Source organism: Pristiophorus japonicus, chromosome 8 (assembly GCF_044704955.1).
Source record: "Pristiophorus japonicus isolate sPriJap1 chromosome 8, sPriJap1.hap1, whole genome shotgun sequence".
NCBI lineage: Eukaryota > Metazoa > Chordata > Chondrichthyes > Pristiophoridae > Pristiophorus > Pristiophorus japonicus.
In genome coordinates, this window is record NC_091984.1 from 131,483,727 (window position 1) to 131,503,626 (window position 19,900).

The window sequence follows — 19,900 nt, forward strand, 5'->3', positions numbered from 1 at the left end:
GCCTTTCCTGGGGATTGTACGTGAGGGGATTGGTATCACGTATTAGCTCCTAACCACGATCTTATTACATTTCTTTTCTGAACGTAGATGTTATAACCATGCATCAACTGCATACAAACCATATTAGCATATAACGTTAACGTTAACGATGAACAGCATGTGCGATGACTAATTGTGGATTACAATATCTGTGTTTCCATAATAGTACCTCGGCAATTAGCTTATGCTCTTGTCAGGTTTGCAGAAGAAGATATCTAAGAATCTATAACCTTTATAGATTAACCGACCTGGAGGAGCGTGCCTCAGCCCTTGTAGGGGCGCATAATCGTTTTGCCACCCATGGTGGTGCAGATCCCATTGTTGCGCCATGTGAGTAATGTGTAAACCAGTGGTAATTTAATGCCATTTGATTAAAATATATGAATGATGTAATGTTATGCATACAGCTTCTGTACTCTTCTGTACTCTCGTGTTAATTATATGTAACGTCTCGCGTTCATATTTATTGCAATAGTGTTGCTCCTCGTACATATGCCTGTGCAGCGCAATCATTCTCATGTCTCCCCTTCTCTTCTAATAACCTCAATTGTGATTTCCAGCTCCCCGGGATGCCCCTGGAGCATCACCCCAATTGCTGCAGGTTGTGCTGACCACAGGGGAAGAACCAAGGAGGATGATGAGCTGGTTGAGGAATCTGGAGTATCTGCGGCCACGTCATCCTCAACGGATGAAGTAGCGGGGCCAAGCGGCTTGCAGCAGGGCACTCCGAGTGGTCCAGTGCCCACTATGACCCTACGGAGGTTAGGTCGGCGAGGTAGGCACGAGCAACGACAGGCAGATGTGAACCAGGACATGGTGTCTCTGTCAAGGGCGAGCGTCGACATTGGTCGAGAGCTCCGCCAAGCGCTTGGTGGGCTGACCGGCAACATTGCCACACTATCTGTGTGAATCTTGCAGGACATGGGGCAGATGGTTGCGGCAATGCGGCGAACGGCCGACTCCGTCGATGCCATGCGGCAGGCGATACTTTCAGGATACAGCACTGCACCCCAAGGCGCCGTACCACCAACAACGTCGACAGATGCGAGTCAGGAGGAAGCAGTTGCTTCTGACTTGGAAGACGTTTCTTCGGAAACATCTTCTCCTGGGCCCCCTGAATTGAATGTGCCAACGTCACCCCCCCCCCCCCCCCCCACAGCAGCAGCGCTCGAGGTGCCCTGCTGCAATACGACTTGGCCCCGGTACTAGAAAGGGGAGTGTAAAGGGGAAGGGGGGGGGTTATGATAAGAGGGAGTAGAGGTAGAGGAGGGAAGCATGGCCGCAGGTGTGGGGTGGGGTGGGCCTTAATCTATTTTAATTAAAATTATTGACTGTTGTTCTTATTGTTATTAACATTTTGTTGAATGTTGGGGATGGTGGGAGGGTGTTTTTGTACTGTTATCGTTATTGAAAATTTATTGTTGGGTGAAACATTTTGTTGACTGTTGGGAGTGGGGTGGAGAGAGATGGGTGTTATAGTTTGTTTAACATTCTTTTTGACATCAATTGTCAAATTATTAAAATTTTTTATTGAACTTTACAATGTTGTGCGGTGTCTTCTAATAATCGGGCGGTAGTTTCCATTTCTCATCAAAAATGGGCGATAAACTGAATCGCGGCGGTTATATGGGCGATAAATGGGCGAATATGTGCCAAAAGTCTAGCTCTTAGTTACATTCTATTTCAATTCATTTTAAATATGTGGGGTGTTTTTTTAATTTATTGTGTTGTGTTTCTTGTTTTTGGGGGTGTATTCTCATTGACAGTAATGGGAGCTCGTACAAACAGAGTTCCCGTTATTATCAATGAGAATACTAGATGTTTATTTGTGGTCCAGGCCCACGTGATCCCAGGATACGAATACGTACCTGGAAGACCTGTTCCCGTACGCTGGACTGCGAAACTAGACCTCCGACCGCAATCCTATGTTCCTCTGGGACCATCGTACAAATACTTCTGGTCGGAGGCGTTCCTCGAAGGAAGCCTCCGACCGCCATTTAGATTTCAGCTCTCTCTTTTGAAAAGCTCTCCTTATTTGAAGCAAAACACAGTGATTACATTATCGTACCTTGCAGTTTCGCTGGTTGATTGCAGGAGAAGAGGCATCGCTTTCCCAAAGTGGTGCCTTCAGGGCAAAAGAAGCTGGCATGGTAAACATGTGACTGGTCAGGAATTCCACAGTCGATGGGGTCACAGGTCACGGCTCTATCCCATTTTCCATACTTGCAAATGAGGGAAACCTCTGTCTGAAGGACCAAAGCAAAAAAATATATTTTAATTGTTATGGTTAGTGACACTTGTAAGAAGCGTTGGTACAGATTGTTCTGGAGATTTTTTTTATACAATAATCCGAAAGCTCATTTTCAAAAGAGCCTGAGGGGACACGAGTACAACATTAATAATTCTCAAGCAAGATAGAGACTAAACATATGGAATAGCCTATCAAAAGCAATTATTGCTTTCTTAACTCCTTCAGAAAGAGCTAAGTCAATATTTGGTTAGGCTGTGACTGATTATAAGGCACAGATCATCAAATATCCCATGGAACATTACAGCTCCAGTCCTATTGGAAAAGTAACAGTGCCAGCTGTGGAATGCAACCAGTCAACAAAGGATAATATAGATTTGTGCACACAGATTAGCAAGGCCATAAAAAATGCAAACCAAGCACTAGGGTTTATTTGTAGAGGTATAGAATTGAAAAGTAGGGAAGTTATGCTAAACCTGCATCGAACCTTGCTTAGACCACACTTAAGAGTACTGTCTACAGTTCTGGTCGTCATATTATAAAAATGATAGAGAGGCACTGGAGAGGGTGCAGAGATTTACAAGGATGATACCAGAAATGTGAGGTTATAAATATCAGGAAAGGATGTACAGGCTGGGTCTCATTTCTCTTGAAAAAAGGCTGAGAGGGTGACCTAATAGAGGTCTTTTAAATTATGAAAGGTTTTGATAGAGTGTATTCAGAGAGAATGTATCCACTTGTGGGAAAGAGTATACCTAGAGGCCATCAACATGAGATAGTCACCAAGAAATCTAATAGGGAATTCGGAAGAAACTTCTTTACCCAAAGAGCGGTGAGAATGTGGACCTCGCTACCACAGGGAGTGGTTGAAGTGAATAGTATAGATGCATTTAAGGGGAGGTTAGAGAAGCATACAAGGGAGAAGGGAATAGAGGGTTATGCGGATAGATTTAGAAGAAGAAAGACAGGAGGAGGCTCGAGTGGAGCCTAAACACCAGCGTGGACTGGTTGGGCTGAATGGCCTGTTTCTGTGCCATATATTGTCTGCAATCCAATCTTAGACCTCTTGTTCAAGTGCATTTGGTGGCTTAGGATGGATTCAAATCCAAGAGCATAATGATCTATTTAACCCTGTTCATCTCTGGCAGACTGACTTTCCCAATACACTGCCCTGAAAACACAATTCCCCTATTCTTTCTATGAGAGAGACTTAAAGAATGCAGCTTTAGTTGGGTCAATAGTGAGTTTTCGAGTTGTGATATTGGGCTATTCTCACTGCCGGGGATCACTGAGTCCCTTGGTAGCTGCCTCATATTTCCTTCTCACCCATTGTGAGGAAAGCAGAGGTGTTAAGATGTTTGGATCAGCATATCACAGGACGAAGGACAGGGAGATAAACATCTGGACCATAGGAACAGGTGTAGGCCATTTAGCCCCTTGAGCCTCTTCCGCCATTCAATTAGATCAAGGTTGATCTATATCTTAACCCAATTTGGTTCCATAACCCTTAATAACCTTGTTGAACAAAAATCTATCAATGTTTGTTTTGAATTTTTCAATTGACACCCTGCCTCAACAGCTTTTTGGGGAGTGTCGGGTTTCCACTACCATTACTGACATCACTGCTGAATAGCTTACCTCTCATTTTAAGGTAATGCCTCCTTGTTCTGGACACCACCATCAGAAGAAAGGTTTATCTCTATTTACCCTATCAAATCCTTTAATCATCTTAAACACTTCAATTTCATCATCCCTTAATCTTCCACACTCAAACCTCTAAATGGGGTCTAATCAAAGCTTTATGTAACTGTAACATAACTTCCACGCCTTTACATTGCAGCCCCCTTGAGATGAAGGCTAATATTCTATTCGCCTTTTACATTTTTGTACCTGCCCATTAGCTTTTAGTGATTTCTGTACTTGTATAGAATTCCAATGGGCCATGGCTTCTCATTGGTAAAAATTCCAATGGGCCATACCCCTTCCTATTGAATCCCATTATATAAAATGCCGAAAACAACATTAAATGTTCCATCACGGCTGAGCTGAGTTGACGATTCCAATGCACACCTGGCTGGCCTCCCACATTCTACCATACGTAAACTTGAGGCGATCCAAAACTCGGCTGCTCGTGTCCTAACTTGCACCAAGTCCCGCTCACCCATCATCCCTGTGCTCGCTGACCTACATTGGCTCTCGGTTAAGCACCACCTCAATTTCAAAATTCTCATCCTTATTTTCAAATCCCTCCAAGGCCTCACCCCTCTCTATCTCTGTAATCTCCTCCAGCCCCACAACTCCCCCCTATTCCGGCCCCCAAGATATCTGCGCTCCTCTAATTCTGCCCTCTTGAGTATCCCTGATTATAATCACTCAACCATTGGTGGCCGCGCCTTCTATTGCCTAGGCCCCAAGCTCTGGAACTCCCTGCCGAAACCTCTCTGCCTCTCTCCTCCTTCAAGACGTTCCTTAAAACCTGCCTTTTTGACCAAGCTTTTGGTCACCTGCCCTAATTTCTCCTTATGTGGCTCGGTGTCAAATTTTTTATCTGATAGTACTCCTGTTAAGCGTCTTGGGATGTTTCACTACATTAAAGACGCTATATAAATCCAAATTCCTGTTGTGTTAAACATATAGTAAAGATAGTGCATTTTTAAATTCCAAACACTTTTGTATAAAACATCTGTTCTTGTTGAATTTTAGTTGGTTTTTCTTTTGATGGATTTTATAACTTTTTTTTACCTGCAGTTGATACAAAGACTGATCCAAACAACATTTCTTGGCAAACCACATATGCATTTATCAAGATTCAGCATATTCACTTCAAAACTATTAGCTGCTCAGTGCCATTTCTGTCCTTTATCAGATTGATAACTTAAAATCACAAAGGAATTGTTTTCCTATTGTGAATTCTAGATGCGGAGCCAAGACCCGTAATGAAGAAAAGAATGAAAACCAAATAAACCGCTTGCTCAAAAACTTGTAGCTCATATCAGGGAAAGAGGCCTGAGAGAAGGTAGAGACTACCAGAGTTCTGAGGTCCTCGGAAAGAGTGAGCCACAGGAGGATGACCACCCAACGTTTTCGATCTTAACACGATGAGTCTGCTGGGTGGAATGTTGTATTCATTTTTTACGTTACCTCTCTTTGGACCCAAGTTTCGGGACGCGCCTAAAACGGCGCAGCCTGGACCTGGACGCCCGTTTTTCGTGCCAGAAAGTGCGCCTAAAAAAAACGTCCCTATTCTCTGGCTCCCTGCAGGTCTTCTGCATCCAGGCGCAGCGCAGCACGAGCTGTTGGGGGCGAAGCCAGGTCCCTGCGCTGAAAACAGTGCCGGGACCTCTGCACATGCGCGCTACAGTGGGTGCGCATGTGCAGTAGCTCCAGGCGCCCAAAACTGTGTGGGAGGGGCCCGAAGCACGCAGCCCCTAGCCCTGGCCGAATTGCCTCACTGGGGCTGCGTGCATAAGGCTCCTCCCACGGCCAGCTCCTGCTTCCTCCCGACCCGACTCGACTCCTGCTCCCCCCGCCCCCCACCCCGGCGACCCGACCTCCGCGACTCTCTCTCCCCCACCCGCCCCCCCCCCCCGGACCTCTGCGACTCTCTCTCACCCACCCACGGACCTCCGTGACGCCCCCCCCCCCCCCCCTCCGAGACCTGACGCCACCTACCTGTAAATCTAGCCCGAGGTCTTGGGCCCGGCCGTTCAGCCTCCTTCTCTCCCTCCCCCTCTCCTTCCTTCCTTCCCTCCCTCACTCCCTCCATCCTCTCTCCTTCCCTCCCTCCCTACATCCTCTCTCCTTCCCTCCCTCCCTACATCCTCTCTCCTTCTCCCCCCTTCCCTTCCCCCCCCTTCTCCCCACCAACCACCTCCCTCGCTGTCAGAAACACAGACACTGACAGACAGAGAGTGGGAGACACGCACACAGACAGACAGATAGAGACATTGACAGAGACACACTGGGGGGGGGGGGCGTCCCAGCATGCTGTTGGAGGACTCCTGGTGCTGCAGTCGGTAAGTAGAAAATGTTTTATTTATTGATTTTTTTTTTAAATTATTTTTTATTAATTTTTTTTGATTGATTTATTGGTTGATTTATTGATGTATTTATCATTTATTATTGATGATGGCTCTTTATTTTTAAAACTGAAGTGTTTAATGTTTGTAAACTTCCCTTTAAACACCCCCCCCATTCCCTACGCCTAATTTGTAACCTACGCCTGATTTTCTAAAGTGTAGACAAGGTTTTTTCGAACGTACAAAAATCTTCACTTACTCCATTCTAAGTTAGTTTGGAGTAAGTTTTCACTGCCGAAAATTTGAAAACAGGCGTAAGTGGCCGGACACGCCCCCTTTTGAAAAAAAAATTCTGTTCCAAAGTGAAACTGTTCTAACTGACTAGAACTGGAGCAAACTAAATGCCGAGAATTTGAATTTCTAAGATACTCCGTTCTACACCAGTTGCTCCAAAAAATCAGGAGCAACTGAGGCCGAAACTTGGGTCCTTTATCATACACTGCACGTATTTACTGAGGCGCACGAAAGTATGGGCCTTATGCTAAACATCCGTAAGACAAAGGTCCTCCACCAGCCTGTCCTCGCCACACAGCACTGGCCCCCAGTCATCAAGATCCACGGCGCGGCCCTCGACAACGTGGACCATTTCCCATACCTCGGGAGCCTCTTATCAACAAAAGCAGACATTGATGCGGAGATTCAACATCGCCTCCAGTGCGCCAGTGCAGCCTTCGGCCGCCTGAGGAAAAGAGTGTTCGAAGACCAGACCCTCAAATCTACCACCAAGCTCATGGTCTACAGGGCTGTAGTAATACCCGCCCTCCTGCATGGCTCAGAGGCATGGACGATGTACAGAAGACACCTCAAGTCGCTGGGGATATATCACCAATGATGTCTCCGCAAGATCCTACAAATCCCCTGGGAGGACAGGCGCACCAACATCAGTGTCCTCGTCCAGGCTAACATCCCCAGCATTGAAGCACTGACCGCACTCGATCAGCTTCGCTGGGCAGGCCACATAGTTCGCATGCCAGACACGAGACTCCCAAAGCAAGTGCTCTATGTGGAGCTCCTTCACGGCAAACAAGCCAAAGGTGGGCAGCGGAAACGTTACAAGGACACCCTCAAAGCCTCCTTGATAAAGTGCGACATCACCACTGACACCTAGGAGTCCCTGGCCCAAGACTGCCCTAAGTGGAGAAAGTGCATCCACGGGGGAGGTTAACCACCTCAAGTCTCATTGCCGAGAGCATGCAAAAATCAACGCCGAGAGCGTGTGGCAAATCAGTCCCACCCACCCCTTCCCTCAACGACTATCTGTCTCACCTGTGACAGAGTCTGTGGCTCTTGTATTGGACTGTGCAGTCACAAAATAACTCACTTCAGGAGTGGAAGCAAGTGTTCCTCGATTCCGAGGACTGCCTAGGAAAATGACACTGCACAGGTCCACTTGCCATCTGCTAGCACTTGTATTAGTTCTATCTTCGTGCCATGTTTTGCACAGTTGATTGAGGAATATTCTTTTAACACTGTCCCCTGGACACAAATTTACAATCGTTTGGACAATAATTCTAATCGTAGTGAAAAGATATTGTGAAACGATCAATTTTATGCCAAACCCCGGCTATATATAGTTTGTGTTCTGTAAGAAGGTCTTTCCTGTAGCTATCCAAAGAACTATCAACCAGAGAAGTTCCAGGGCAGCAGAGGCAGAAACATCTTACATTGCCAAGCTCATAATGAACTTGAAGTAATCCCATTCACTTTTGTTCTGTTATCGATCCCATCAAAGTCTCCACCAAGATCAAAGGCAGCGTTGGCCAAGCACAAAGGCACATCACTGGCTTCGCAGGTCAGTACTTAGGCAGTGACAGCTTGCATGCTGATCCAGCAGGGGCTAGCTTCCTGTACACTGCATCAATGAGCATTACCTGCATCAATGCATTGGACAAAGGATGAGATTGGTGGCAATAGCAACATTCCATTCTAGAAGCTGATTGCTAAGATATCAACAAAATCCCAAGGATCTCCACATTGTCAATTCATACAAGAAATAGTGGCATAAGTTTTAAGCAGAGGGTTCTGAAGCCCAACTGCAGTACGATAATTCTAAGTTTTTAAGGCTGCAACAAGCAAGAGAGCGACCAGTAAAAAGATATTCCCCTTAATCCCTCCATGTTGATTTTAGCATATTTATTAAGTGGAGAGGGGGTTACATAACAATAAGTCAGGGCTTCAACTGCAAGCATTGTCTCAGAGGCAGACTATGAGATCTGTTTAGTTCCCATGTTCAAGGAGGCTAAAATATCTGTCCGGGGCTGAGGTCCAACAACATGTAGATGCGGCACCTAGCAAAGTTGGAGACTTCCCAGATGGAGCCTTGCCAAGATAAGATAGGTGCCATATTGTCCAGGGTTTAGTGTACCCTGCCAGCATATTCCTCTGCAAATGCAGACCCAGCTGGCATTATTCAGTGTTTGAAGAAAGATCAAAGCAAAGGTTTATTCAAGTGCTTTGGAGCTTCATAGACCGGCATGCCAGACTAGTCATGAGATCTGCTCAACAGGACCCGCTTGCTGATAGGCCACCCAGGATAATGGGAGAGGGGGGGGGGCAGTGAATCCACAGTAATCATGCCTGCTCCATCAATAAAACGGGTGATTTTCTCACTCAACGAAGACTTTATCTGCAAAGAATGGAGCCCAAGAATCTGGTCTCTCCGGCAAATCCACTGGCACATCAGAGACTAGTAATGGTTAGTTGGTCCTCCAAAACTTCTAGGTGTGATATTGCTGTGGACGATAATGAAGCTTTTTGGTGTTTAGGCCAGATTCATCAGCTTTTGCAAAGCCTTCTGTCTACAGGCACTCAATAAAACAAGCCAATAATGACAGGTCCCATCAGCAAGAACGTGATTGGATCCTAAGTCGGAAACTGACTCTTCTGCCACAGGCAAGGAGAGCAACCTGGTTTCTGCTCCATGTAACATCCCAGGATTAAAACTCTATTACAACTGTGACTACTCTTGAAAAAATACTTAATTGGCTTTAAATCTATTTCGGACAAGGTGAGCTTGTGAAAGGCACCATATAAATGAAAGCCTTTCTTTCTTTAAGCATGATCCAAAGGAAGCTCAGATTGCTATTGCATCTGTCATTTTTCTTCTTTATATTTTGGAGAACAGCAAGAGATAATACAATATATATGGAGGCCAGGATTATTATGATAGCTCCTCACTGGGCACAGAGATAGAATCATAGAATAATAGCAGTTTACAGCACGGAAGAAAGTCATTTCGGCCCATCGTGTCCGTGCCAGCCAACAAGAGGCTAACCAGCCTCATCCCACTTTCCAGCTCTTAGTCCGTAGCCCTGCAGGTTACGGCACTTCAATAGCACATCCAAGTACTTTTAAAATGTGGTGAGGGTTTCTGCCTCTACCATCCTTTCAGGCAGTGAATTCCAGATCCCCACAACTCTCTGGGTGAAGAAATTTCCCCTTAAATCCCCTCTAAACCTTCTATCAATTACTTTAAATTTATGCCTCATGGTTGTTGACCCCTCTGCTAAGGGAAATAGGCCCTTTCTATCACTATATCTAGGCCCCTCATAATTTTATACACCTCAATGAGATCGCCACTCAGCCTCTTCAGTTCCAAGGATAACAAACCCAGCCTATCCAATCTGTCCTCATAGCTAAGATTCTCCAATCCCAGCAATATCCTCGTAAACCTCATCTGTACCCTCTCCAGTGCAATCACATCCTTCCTGTAATGTGGTGACCAGAACTGCATGCAGTACTCTGTAATGTGGTGACCAGAACTGTGGCCGAACTAGTGTTTGATACAGTTCAAGCATAACCCCCCTGCTCTTGTATTCTATGCCTCAGTTAATAAAGGCAAGCATTCCGTATACCTTCTTAACCACTTTATCTACCTGGCCTGCTACCTTCAGGAATCTGTGGACATGCACTCCAAGCTCCCTTGTTCCTCTACACTTCTCAGTCTCCTACCATTTAATGTGTATTCCCTTTCCTTGTTAGCCCTCCCCAATTTTAATTTTCAGATCGGAACTCCTTGCTATACACCCAAGCCATCGTCTCCTCAGGGAGAGACAACCTTACTAACTCAGACCAATGGTAAATTTGTTGATCTGGACCATCCAAAAAAGATGAAATTCAAGATTTACAACAAGAGTTCATTGCAACACCCAGAAAATCTAGAACTAGCACCATGCCAAGAGAGAATAAAAATGTTTTACTCAGCCAATGTAATGGTCCACTCTGAGTGGGGCTTGCCACGTTCCTAATATTTTTCCACAGAGAAGATTTGAAAGTTAGTCCCATTGACGTTATCTGCTCTCCACTGTTTGGTGGGAGATGAGTCAGTATGGGGCAGCATCTGGTTAATCAAGGGTCAGTGCAATTGTTCACCCAAAGGAGAGTCTTCTAACACATTATTTGTAGAATTGAAAGAAGAGCAGGGGTGTCCTCCCTAGTCCTGGCCCCAGGTGGGCAGAGGAAACATTTCAAGGACACCCTCAAAGCCTCCTTGATAAAGTGCAACCATCCCCACCGGCCAAAGACCACCCTAAGTGGAGGAAGAGCATCCAGGAGGGCGCTGAGCACCTCGAGTCTTATCGCTGAGAGCATGCAGAAAGAAGCGCAGGCAGCGGAAGGAGCGTGCGGCAAACTAGACCCCCCACCCACCCTTTCCTTCAATGACTGTCTGTCCCACCTGTGACAGAGACTGTAATTCCCGTATTGGACTGTTCAGTCACCTGAGAACTCACTTTTAGATTGGAAGCAAGTCTTCCTCGATTTTGAGGGACTGCCTATGATGATGATGATGGTCAATATTTACCCCTCAACCAACATCACTAATAAACGGCCCTGTATAGATCCTTCTACCACATTGAAAAGTCTCAAAGATTTGGGATGGCAGCTGCTGGGAGGCATTACCTGGAGGTGTGCAAGAGAGTATACACTCATTTATCCAAGAGCTCAGTGTCTACCATGATTTGGTTGCAGAGTCGAGCAGTTGGGTCCACTCATCTAGTATTGCTTAAGGTTCTATCCCTCAGCATGGCACCTTACCCCAGATTTAAGGTCCTATCGCCTTACTCCATTTCTCAACAGAAATGTATTGTGATTCCTTTTGGTATCAAGAGCTATATAACACCTACCTGAAGAGGGCCAAGGTGTTTGCCGCATATGGTCTTCAAAGACAATCCTTTTTCGCAGGCCACATGACATTCCACTTGCCCACTGTTGTCCACAGTGCAGTTCACTGCCGCATGAATTACCGACAATGCTTCACACCGGTCTTGACTACAGGAACATCGCCCACAACTGTAACAGAGATGGAATGTAATGGGTTAATCAAAGATCCAAGCTGAGAGTCTACAGGGTAGACGGAACTTAATGATTCAACAATATTAGAGGCAAAGGAAATAAGTTTGGTTTTGATGTGTTGGAGGGGGAGTTTGAGCTGCTGTTGACCTCACATTTGTGATGCAATGGTTTAATGGAAAGCTAGCCAGCTACATGGTTTCAATGATGAGCTGGGGTCGACAGAAACAGATTCAGATCGGATAGAAAGCCACTCACTTCTGACAGGTTACACTGATTTAAGTTGCTGACTGAAGAAAAGGATCGATTTAAGGAACTCTATGTCGCTTTGTTTGTTAAAAGTTGAGTCTGTGGGACTGGGTGGTTCAATGCATGAGGCACTGGCCTTTTACCTTTGGGAGCTCTAGGTTTTCATCCAGGCCAGGTTGATGGGATGACAGATTCCTCTGTCTGCTGGATGGAAGGGTCCTATACAGAATGAGTTTGGGCAGTCTCAATCTAGTTCATGGAGGGAACAGGCAGCACTGCCTTCAACGCAGCACTAAATTAACAGCCTCAGTTCAAGAGGCTAGCAGATGGCTGGTGTGAGAAATTGGAAACATCACGGGGCCAAAATTGCCCTCTGACCCAAAGGAGCTGCACAATTCACAGTAAATGATTATTCTCCGGCCCAAGAATACAGGGATTTTGCTCTCTTTTCATCCTTGATTTCGTTGGGACGGTGATGACGTCATCGCAGCGTGGACGTGCCACGTGGCGTTGATGCGCAGTAACACCCCTCCCCTTTAGTTGAACGGGGAGGACTGCTGAGAGATCTGCAGCCATTTTAGTGGCATCCACTGGGCCACCAGGGAGGCCGAACCCATGGTCACCATTGTCGGGTCGACTTCAGAGTCGACTAACATTTAAAATAAAATGGCGGCCGCGGCGGAGCGCGCTCCCCTTTAAGGGCAAACGCATGCCGAGCCACTGGCAGCTTCCTGCCGGGAAAAGCTGTCAGGGGGGCGCCGACCGTCGGCGGCTCCACTCTCGCGGGGAAATGTCCCTCGCGAGGCGGAAAGGGGTCGCTGCCATGCGGTAATGGATCAGCGCGTGCCCAACGGTGTGGGAACACGGGCGGGATGGAAATCCGTTTTCGATGCCCCCAACCTGGGGGAAAATTCTGATGGGTCGGCCCATCCGCCTACCCCTGGTCAGAAAGGCCTTACTGCCCCATGGACCTTAAGAAGGGGGGCAATTTCGGCCCCCACATATTTTCGGAGTTCCTCAGATGCTTATTGCAGCAGGATGATGGAGTATTATTCTGCGTCCAATCCTTGCTATGCCTGGCCGGGAAATACTTGATGCTGACACATAGTGCTCACAGTGATCCATTAGTTAACATAACTTCACCTTGTGGCATATTAAAAAGGGCTCACGTGCAAAGTCATACCGTTGGGAGTATAGAATTAGTACCTTTGCTTGTGTTTCTTGTATCCCTCTCGCTCTGTGCAACTGGACACAGCGAGAGAATTGAAAAGACTGTACGTGCGCAGAGCTACCCCAGAGACAGCTATCAGCGGTGAGGACAGGTTCAGCAGCATTGATGCTGTCTTATAGAAGGGGAGGCTGAGGTTGTGAGTGACATTTATGATCAGTGGGTTCCTCTGGCAGTTCAGCTCATGGGTACCTGGAATCCAACAAAACAAGCATATTAAAGGGGCAAGACAACCCGAGTGAAAAGAAACATGCAGTGTTCATTTTATACTCTTCATCTCTGATGACTGAAAGGCTTCCAATGGTAATTTTGACTCAACCTCACTTAACAGCAAACTCAAGTGTACGGATCCAGTTAGTCCTGAGTGACTGGCTGATGATTGAGTGCTTCCTACTGCATTGTCTGTTATCTTTTGATACCGTTACTAATACTACGATTTGTATTTTTACCATTCTGAAGGTGTTGACTGCTTGTTGGGGTGTGTAAGAAAAATAGAACCTACAATCTCTGCACGAGCTTCTATTTCTTAGTTCCACGCAGAGACCATACATCATCTGCTGTGTACCGTAGGTGTTTTACCCATACACGACCTTTCAGATGAGCTTTGAATATTGCGCTAGTCAGCTCCTGTGAGGAAGTGTCATTCTCCAGTGAGCACAGCCTTCAGACATGGGGCTGGGTCTATGGAGATCTTTAGAAGGTTATAAAAGCTTCACTGATGATAAAAAAAACAGCTTCCATGACAATGACGAAGACAGTGAGGAAGGAGAGCTTAGCGCAAGTTCTTCATTTAAAAGCAACATTCTCCTGGGTCACAGCTATTACTTGGTCAAGCGGACATTGGTAACCTGGTCCAATGCTTCTGGTAATGCATCTTTCCATCTGGCCTATGGGAAGTGTACAGAAACCCATCCAGTGGGTGCTCCCTTGCTCATTTTCACTCGTACACTCACTGGGACAACCCTGAAAGTCAGCAACAAGGAGATGCCACACTGCCCACAACTATTGTGGTTCAAATACTGAATGGAAATAGACCAATTGGAATGGATGACAGCTGTCTCTGCCTGGACATGGGACCTAGACAACCATGAAAGAAGAGCTGAACGAAAAGGGAGTTATGGGCAGAATACCACATACTACCAATGGTGACCCAGCACATGATAGTGCGAACACGTGCCCTACATATTTAAAGGGAATGTGTACCTCACTAATTTGCCCATAAATTCTTAACATCTTTAATAGCGACTCAACCACAATTGTTGCTATTTCTGATTCACCCATTTTATTCTTTGGAATTGCTAGTTATAAGCTGTCTGGAAGCAAAGATTTTATGTCAAATACTCCTTACCATCATGGATGATCAATGATGAATACAATCCAAAACTTACATTCGTAATGCTTTAGAAATGGATTTAAAAAAAAATAACCTTTTCTCTCCCATTCTCTCCCCCCTCCTCCAGCAAAAGCGTTAACTCTTGCTGTGCTGAAGTCCCAAGGGCAGCGGACACCAGCCAGTACCTCGCCCAAGTGCCCATTCCTCTTGGGATAATGTGGACAGTAAATGTCAACAATCCAGCTGCAGGTGGGGGGGCATTGCAGACAAGACTGATCCTGTCCATGCCCAACCCTCCATGCATGCACAAGCCCCAGCAAGAGTGATCAGCAACAGGAATCTTGGCTGATTATTTCCCCCTTTCTTAGTCAGGGGTGGCTAAAGCCAGTTGCAGTTTGTGTCAGCCTTTGCTCAATGACAGCATTCCCGATTCTGTGTCAGAAGGTCATGGGTTCAAATCCCACTCTGGAGACTTGAGCACAAAACCTATGCTGACATTTCAGTGCAGTACTGAGGGAGTGCCATACTGTCTTTCCGATGAGGTGTTAAACAAAGTTTCCATTTTCCCGTTCGCACTATTCAACGAGCAGGAGATTTCTCCCAGTATCCCGTCCAACTCATCCCTCAACCTGGTCATTTATCTCGTTGCTGTCTGTGGGAGCTTGCTGTGTGTGAATTGGCTACCATGTTTCTCTAAATTACAACAGAGACTACACTTCAAAAGCACTTCATTGGCTGCTTTGAAGCATTTGGTGATGTGCAAAGTGACAGATAAATGCAAGTTATTTCTTTCCTACTAACACTGCCACCCAAGCCAGGAACTGCCAGGAGTTGAATTTCGGACTTTCCTGGTCTGTATGACACAGTTGCACACCAGCCAGTGTAACTGCCAAGTGAGCCTTCAGGGAGTTGGAACTTATTTTTAAACTTGTACTTTTGCAGTCCTTCTGCTGCCAGTTATGTGACTGAATGAATTTAGCGATGGATTTCAAAGTGCTGCGTGAATGTTCTATAGTAGTTCCAGCAACAGATCATTGACAAGATAAATCACTGCCCCTCCATGTGCTGCTACAATGAGCCACACATGTTACATAAATTGCCTTCATTCCTGAAGGTGGATGAACTTTCTGCCATAAGAAATAAGAAATAAGAGCAGGAGTAGGCCATTTGGCCCCTCGAGACTGCCCCGCCATTCAATAAGACCATGGCTGATCTTCTACCTCAACTCCACTTTCATGCCCGCTCCCCATAACCCTTCACTCCCTTATTGTTCAAAAATCTGTCTATCTCCGCCTTAAATATATTCAATGACCCAGCCTCCACAACTCTCTGGGGCAGAGAATTCCATAGATTTACAACCCTCTGAGAGAAGAAATTTCTCCTCATCTCAGTTCTAAATGGGCAACCCCTTATTCTTAAACTATGCCCCCTCGTTCTAGATTCAACCACGAGTGGAAACAGCCTCTCTGCATCTACCTTGTCGAGCCCCCTCAGAATCTTATATGTTTCAATAAGAACACTCTCATTCTTCTAAACTCCAATGAGTTTAGGCCTGACCTGCTCAACCTATCCTCATAAGTCAACCCCTTGATCTCAGGAATCAACCAAGTGAATCTTTTCTGAACTGCCTCCAATTCAAGTATATTCCTCCTTAAATACGGAGACCAAAACTGTATGCAGTACTCCAGGTGTGGTCTCACCAGTACCCTGGACAGTTATAGCAGGACTTCTCTACTTTAATACTCTATTCCCCTTGCAATAAAGGCCAACATTCCATTTGCCTTCCTGATTATTTGATGTACCTGCATACTAACTTTTTGTGTTTCCCTCTGTACTGCAGCATTTTGTAATCTCTCCATTTACATAATAAATGGCCATTCCACTTTTTACCACTCATTTCCTTGCGGCATGACAGATTGAATCAAGATGAAGATGTAATGTGTTTGCTTCATGGGTTCTTTGCTTAAGAATTTATAGCAACAAAGAACTAATTATCCAAAAGGAGAGATTGAGTAGACTAGGCCTATATTCTCTAGAGTTTAGAAGAATGAGAGGTGATCTCATTGAAACATACAAAATTCTTACAGGGCTTGACAGGGTAGTTGCAGGGAGGATGTTTCCTCTGGCTGGGGGTCGGGAACCAGGTGTCGTGGTCTCAGAATAAGGGGTCAGCCATTTAGGACTGAGATGAGGAGAAACGTCTTCAGGCAGAGGGTGATGAATCTTTGGAATTATCCACCCCAGAAGGCTGTGGAGGCTCAGTCGTTGAGTATGTTCAAGACAGAAATCAACAGATTTTTGGATATTAAGGGAATCAAGGAATATGGGGATATTGCAGGAAAGTGGAGTTGAGGTAGATTAACCATAATATAATGAATTGGCAGAGTAGGCTCAAGGGGCCGAATGGCCTATTCCTGCTCCTATTCCTTATGTTCTAACTTGTTGGTTTATTAACACAGGTTTAAAATCACATTATCAGTTCATTCACTAGGCTCACAAATGCATACCTCATCGTGGATTACCTCGACCCACTGAACATACGAACATAAGAATTAGGAACAGGAGTAGGCCATCTAGCCCCTCGAGCCTGCTCCGCCACTCAACAAGACCATGGCTGATCTGGCCGTGGACTCAGCTCCACTTACCCGCCCGCTGCCCATAACCCTTAATTCCCTTATTGGTTAAAAATCTATCTATCTGTGATTTGAATACATTCAATGAGCTAGTCTCAACTGCTTCCTTGGGCAGAGAATTCCACAGATTCACAACCCTCTGGGAGAAGAAATTCCTTCTCAAGTCAGTTTTAAATTGGCTCCCCCATATTTTGAGGCTGTGCCCCCTAGTTCTAGTCTCCCCGACCAGTGGAAACAACCTCTCTGCCTCTATCTTGTCTATCCCTTTCATTATTTTAAATGTTTCTATAAGATCACACATCATCCTTCTGAACTCCAACGAGTAAAGACCCAGTCTATTCAATCTATTATCATAAGGTAACCCCCTCATCTCCGGAATCAGCCTAGTGAATCGTCTCTGTACCCCCTCCAAAGCTAGTATATCCTTCCTTAAGTAAGGTGGCCAAAACTGCACGCAGTACTCCAGGTGCGGCCTCACCAATACCCTGTACAGTTGCAGCAGGACCTCCCTGCTTTTGTACTCCATCCCTCTCGCAATGAAGGCCAACATTCCATTTGCCTTCCTGATTACCTGCTTCACATGCAAACTATCCTTCTGTCATTCATGCCCAAGGGGGGAGTCCGTGTTCCATGTTTTTATTGAATGCACGAGGTTGCAGCCCCTGTTCCACTATTTGAAGGGGCTGCTCCTGAAATTCTGGCTGCACTTCAGTCCCACTCTCCTGATCTTTGGGCACCCTGTGCGGAGGGGAGCGGGTAGGTCCGAAGGCCTCCTCGTAGGACTGCTCCTGGGCACGGCCAAGGGTGCCATCAGCCGGTCCAGGCAGCGGGCGGTCGAGGGGGTCGTTCAACCTGACTGCCTGCCTCTCTTCCGCTCTTACATCCGGTCCAGGGTGTCCTTGGAGATGGAGCACGCGGTGTCCACCGGTACGCTCGCGGCCTTCCGCGAGAGGTGGGCACCGGAGGGACTGGAGTGCATCATCACGCCCGGCAACCAAATTTTAATTTGATTTTACGTTTTAAAGTTAATTTGTTTTAATTGCCGGTGCTTTTAGTGTCCCCTTCCCTTTTATAGGGGGCACTGGGGAAAAATTGTGATTTTAGTGCCCAAAAAAAAAACAAAAAAAAAAGAAAAAACACAAAAAAAACAAAAAAGGGGGGAAAAAAAAGGGCCTTGTAAATGTCTGGAGTGTCACCCAGGTCGGGTGGCACCGTTTAATGTCTTTATGTTTTGCAGGTAAACTCAAAAGAGTTTCATGCCCAAGGGACCAATCGTGAAGCAGTGGAGGCGTGTCCTGCTCAGTTGGAGCTGTGAGCAGTGAGTGGAGCTGCTAGCAACTTGAGCTCCTGCCTGGAGAGCCCTGAGACCAGCCCAGGAGGAGAAGGAAGGAAGGGGCTTCACTACAACTTCTATCCAGAGGGAGAGGAGGAGAAAGCAGAAATCTTTCATCAACTTTACCATTCTGCAAAGAGTTGGAGAGAGGGGGAAAAGACAAACAACATCCAGTGTGGAAGGAGGGAGACTCTACACTTTCTACAGGTGGGTGTGGGTGCATTTCCCAAAAAGACTTTGTTGTATCGGTGGGGGGAGGAAAGAAGACCACTGAGGGCCGGAACATCGCGGGGGGTGTGTGTGTGTGTGTGGTAGTGTGCGTGGGGGCTGTGCTTACAACTAGGCCCCCCCCACAATTGAAACCCCCCCCACCCCCAATTGCCTAGCCTGGGATAGCTGGAGCTACCAGGCTGAAGATTTTCATTAATCACCCAATTAAAGATCGTTAGGAGTGCCTGGTGGCTCCAGCTACCCCAGGTGAAGACATCTTCTCCCCCCACCTGAAGACCACCCCAAAGACTTTTGTGTTTTGCCATCTGGGGAGTGCACCCACCCACAGCTGCGACGAGAGACCTGCCCTCGCAGCCCCCCCCCCTCCCCACCCCCCTCTCTCTTTTCTCTGTTACTCTGTTTCTCCCCTCTCTCTCTGAGAGCCCTTCCTTCCAAATTTAATTTAAAAAACAAACAATTTAAGACAACTGAGCAGAGGGAGCAAGGCCCCTCCCCAATTGCCAACTAGGGGAGAGGTGTGCCTCATTAAGGGCTCCTCTGCTCAGTCATTATACAAGAGGCCAATTAAGACCATTAAGGCCTGTGACTTTGGGGTGGGTGTAGCCCTTAAAGGGACCCCGTGATGGCGACCCCATCCACGCCGGTGGCAGGGCCAGCAAGGACGTATGCGCAGGTGGCAACCGCTTCCACGGCCCCTCCTGCGCCACCCGCTGCCCTGCCACCATTTAGGTTAATTACGAAAAAACACGGGGTCAAGAGCTACACTCACCCCACAATGACCATCGAGGAGTGCGTGCGGGCGATGGCTGGGGTAGTCGGCCCCTCGGCCATTGTCGCAGCCTCCAAGATGTCTGGGAAGGCCGTGTTCTTCCTGGGGTCGGAGCGGGCGGTGTCCCTGGCCCTTGAAAAGGGGCTCACGGTGGGCGGGACGTTCCTGCCGGTGGACCCTCTCGAGGCCACCGCGCAGAGGGTCATCGTGTCAAACGTCCCGCCCTTTGTTTCCGCTGAGCTCCTCCTCCCTCACCTACACCAACTGGGGGAGGTAAGGTCGGGGATCAACCCCATACCGCTCGGCCTCAGGGAGAACAGCCTGCGCCACGTGTTCTCCTTCCGCCGCCAGCTCTTTGTCCGGCTGGCGCGGGAGGACCTGACAGAAGGGCACTTTAATGTGGTGCACGAGGGGACTGCCTACCGCGTCTTCTGGACGTCGGACGGCGTGCGGTGCCATGCCTGCAGGG

The 19,900-nt window shown here is 46.9% G+C and overlaps 1 protein-coding gene across 1 annotated transcript in view; it reads right to left on the reverse strand.

Annotated features, from left to right (window-relative positions):
- Positions 1-19,900, reverse strand: part of pappa2 (pappalysin 2) — a 586,487-nt gene that overhangs the window by 176,809 nt on the left and 389,778 nt on the right. The window contains exons 13-15 of the mRNA XM_070887395.1: positions 13,111-13,324; positions 11,490-11,655; positions 2,108-2,285 (exon numbers count right to left, since the gene is read on the reverse strand). Coding sequence (XP_070743496.1) covers positions 2,108-2,285; positions 11,490-11,655; positions 13,111-13,324 — 558 coding nt within the window. The remainder of the gene's footprint in view (positions 1-2,107; positions 2,286-11,489; positions 11,656-13,110; positions 13,325-19,900) is intronic.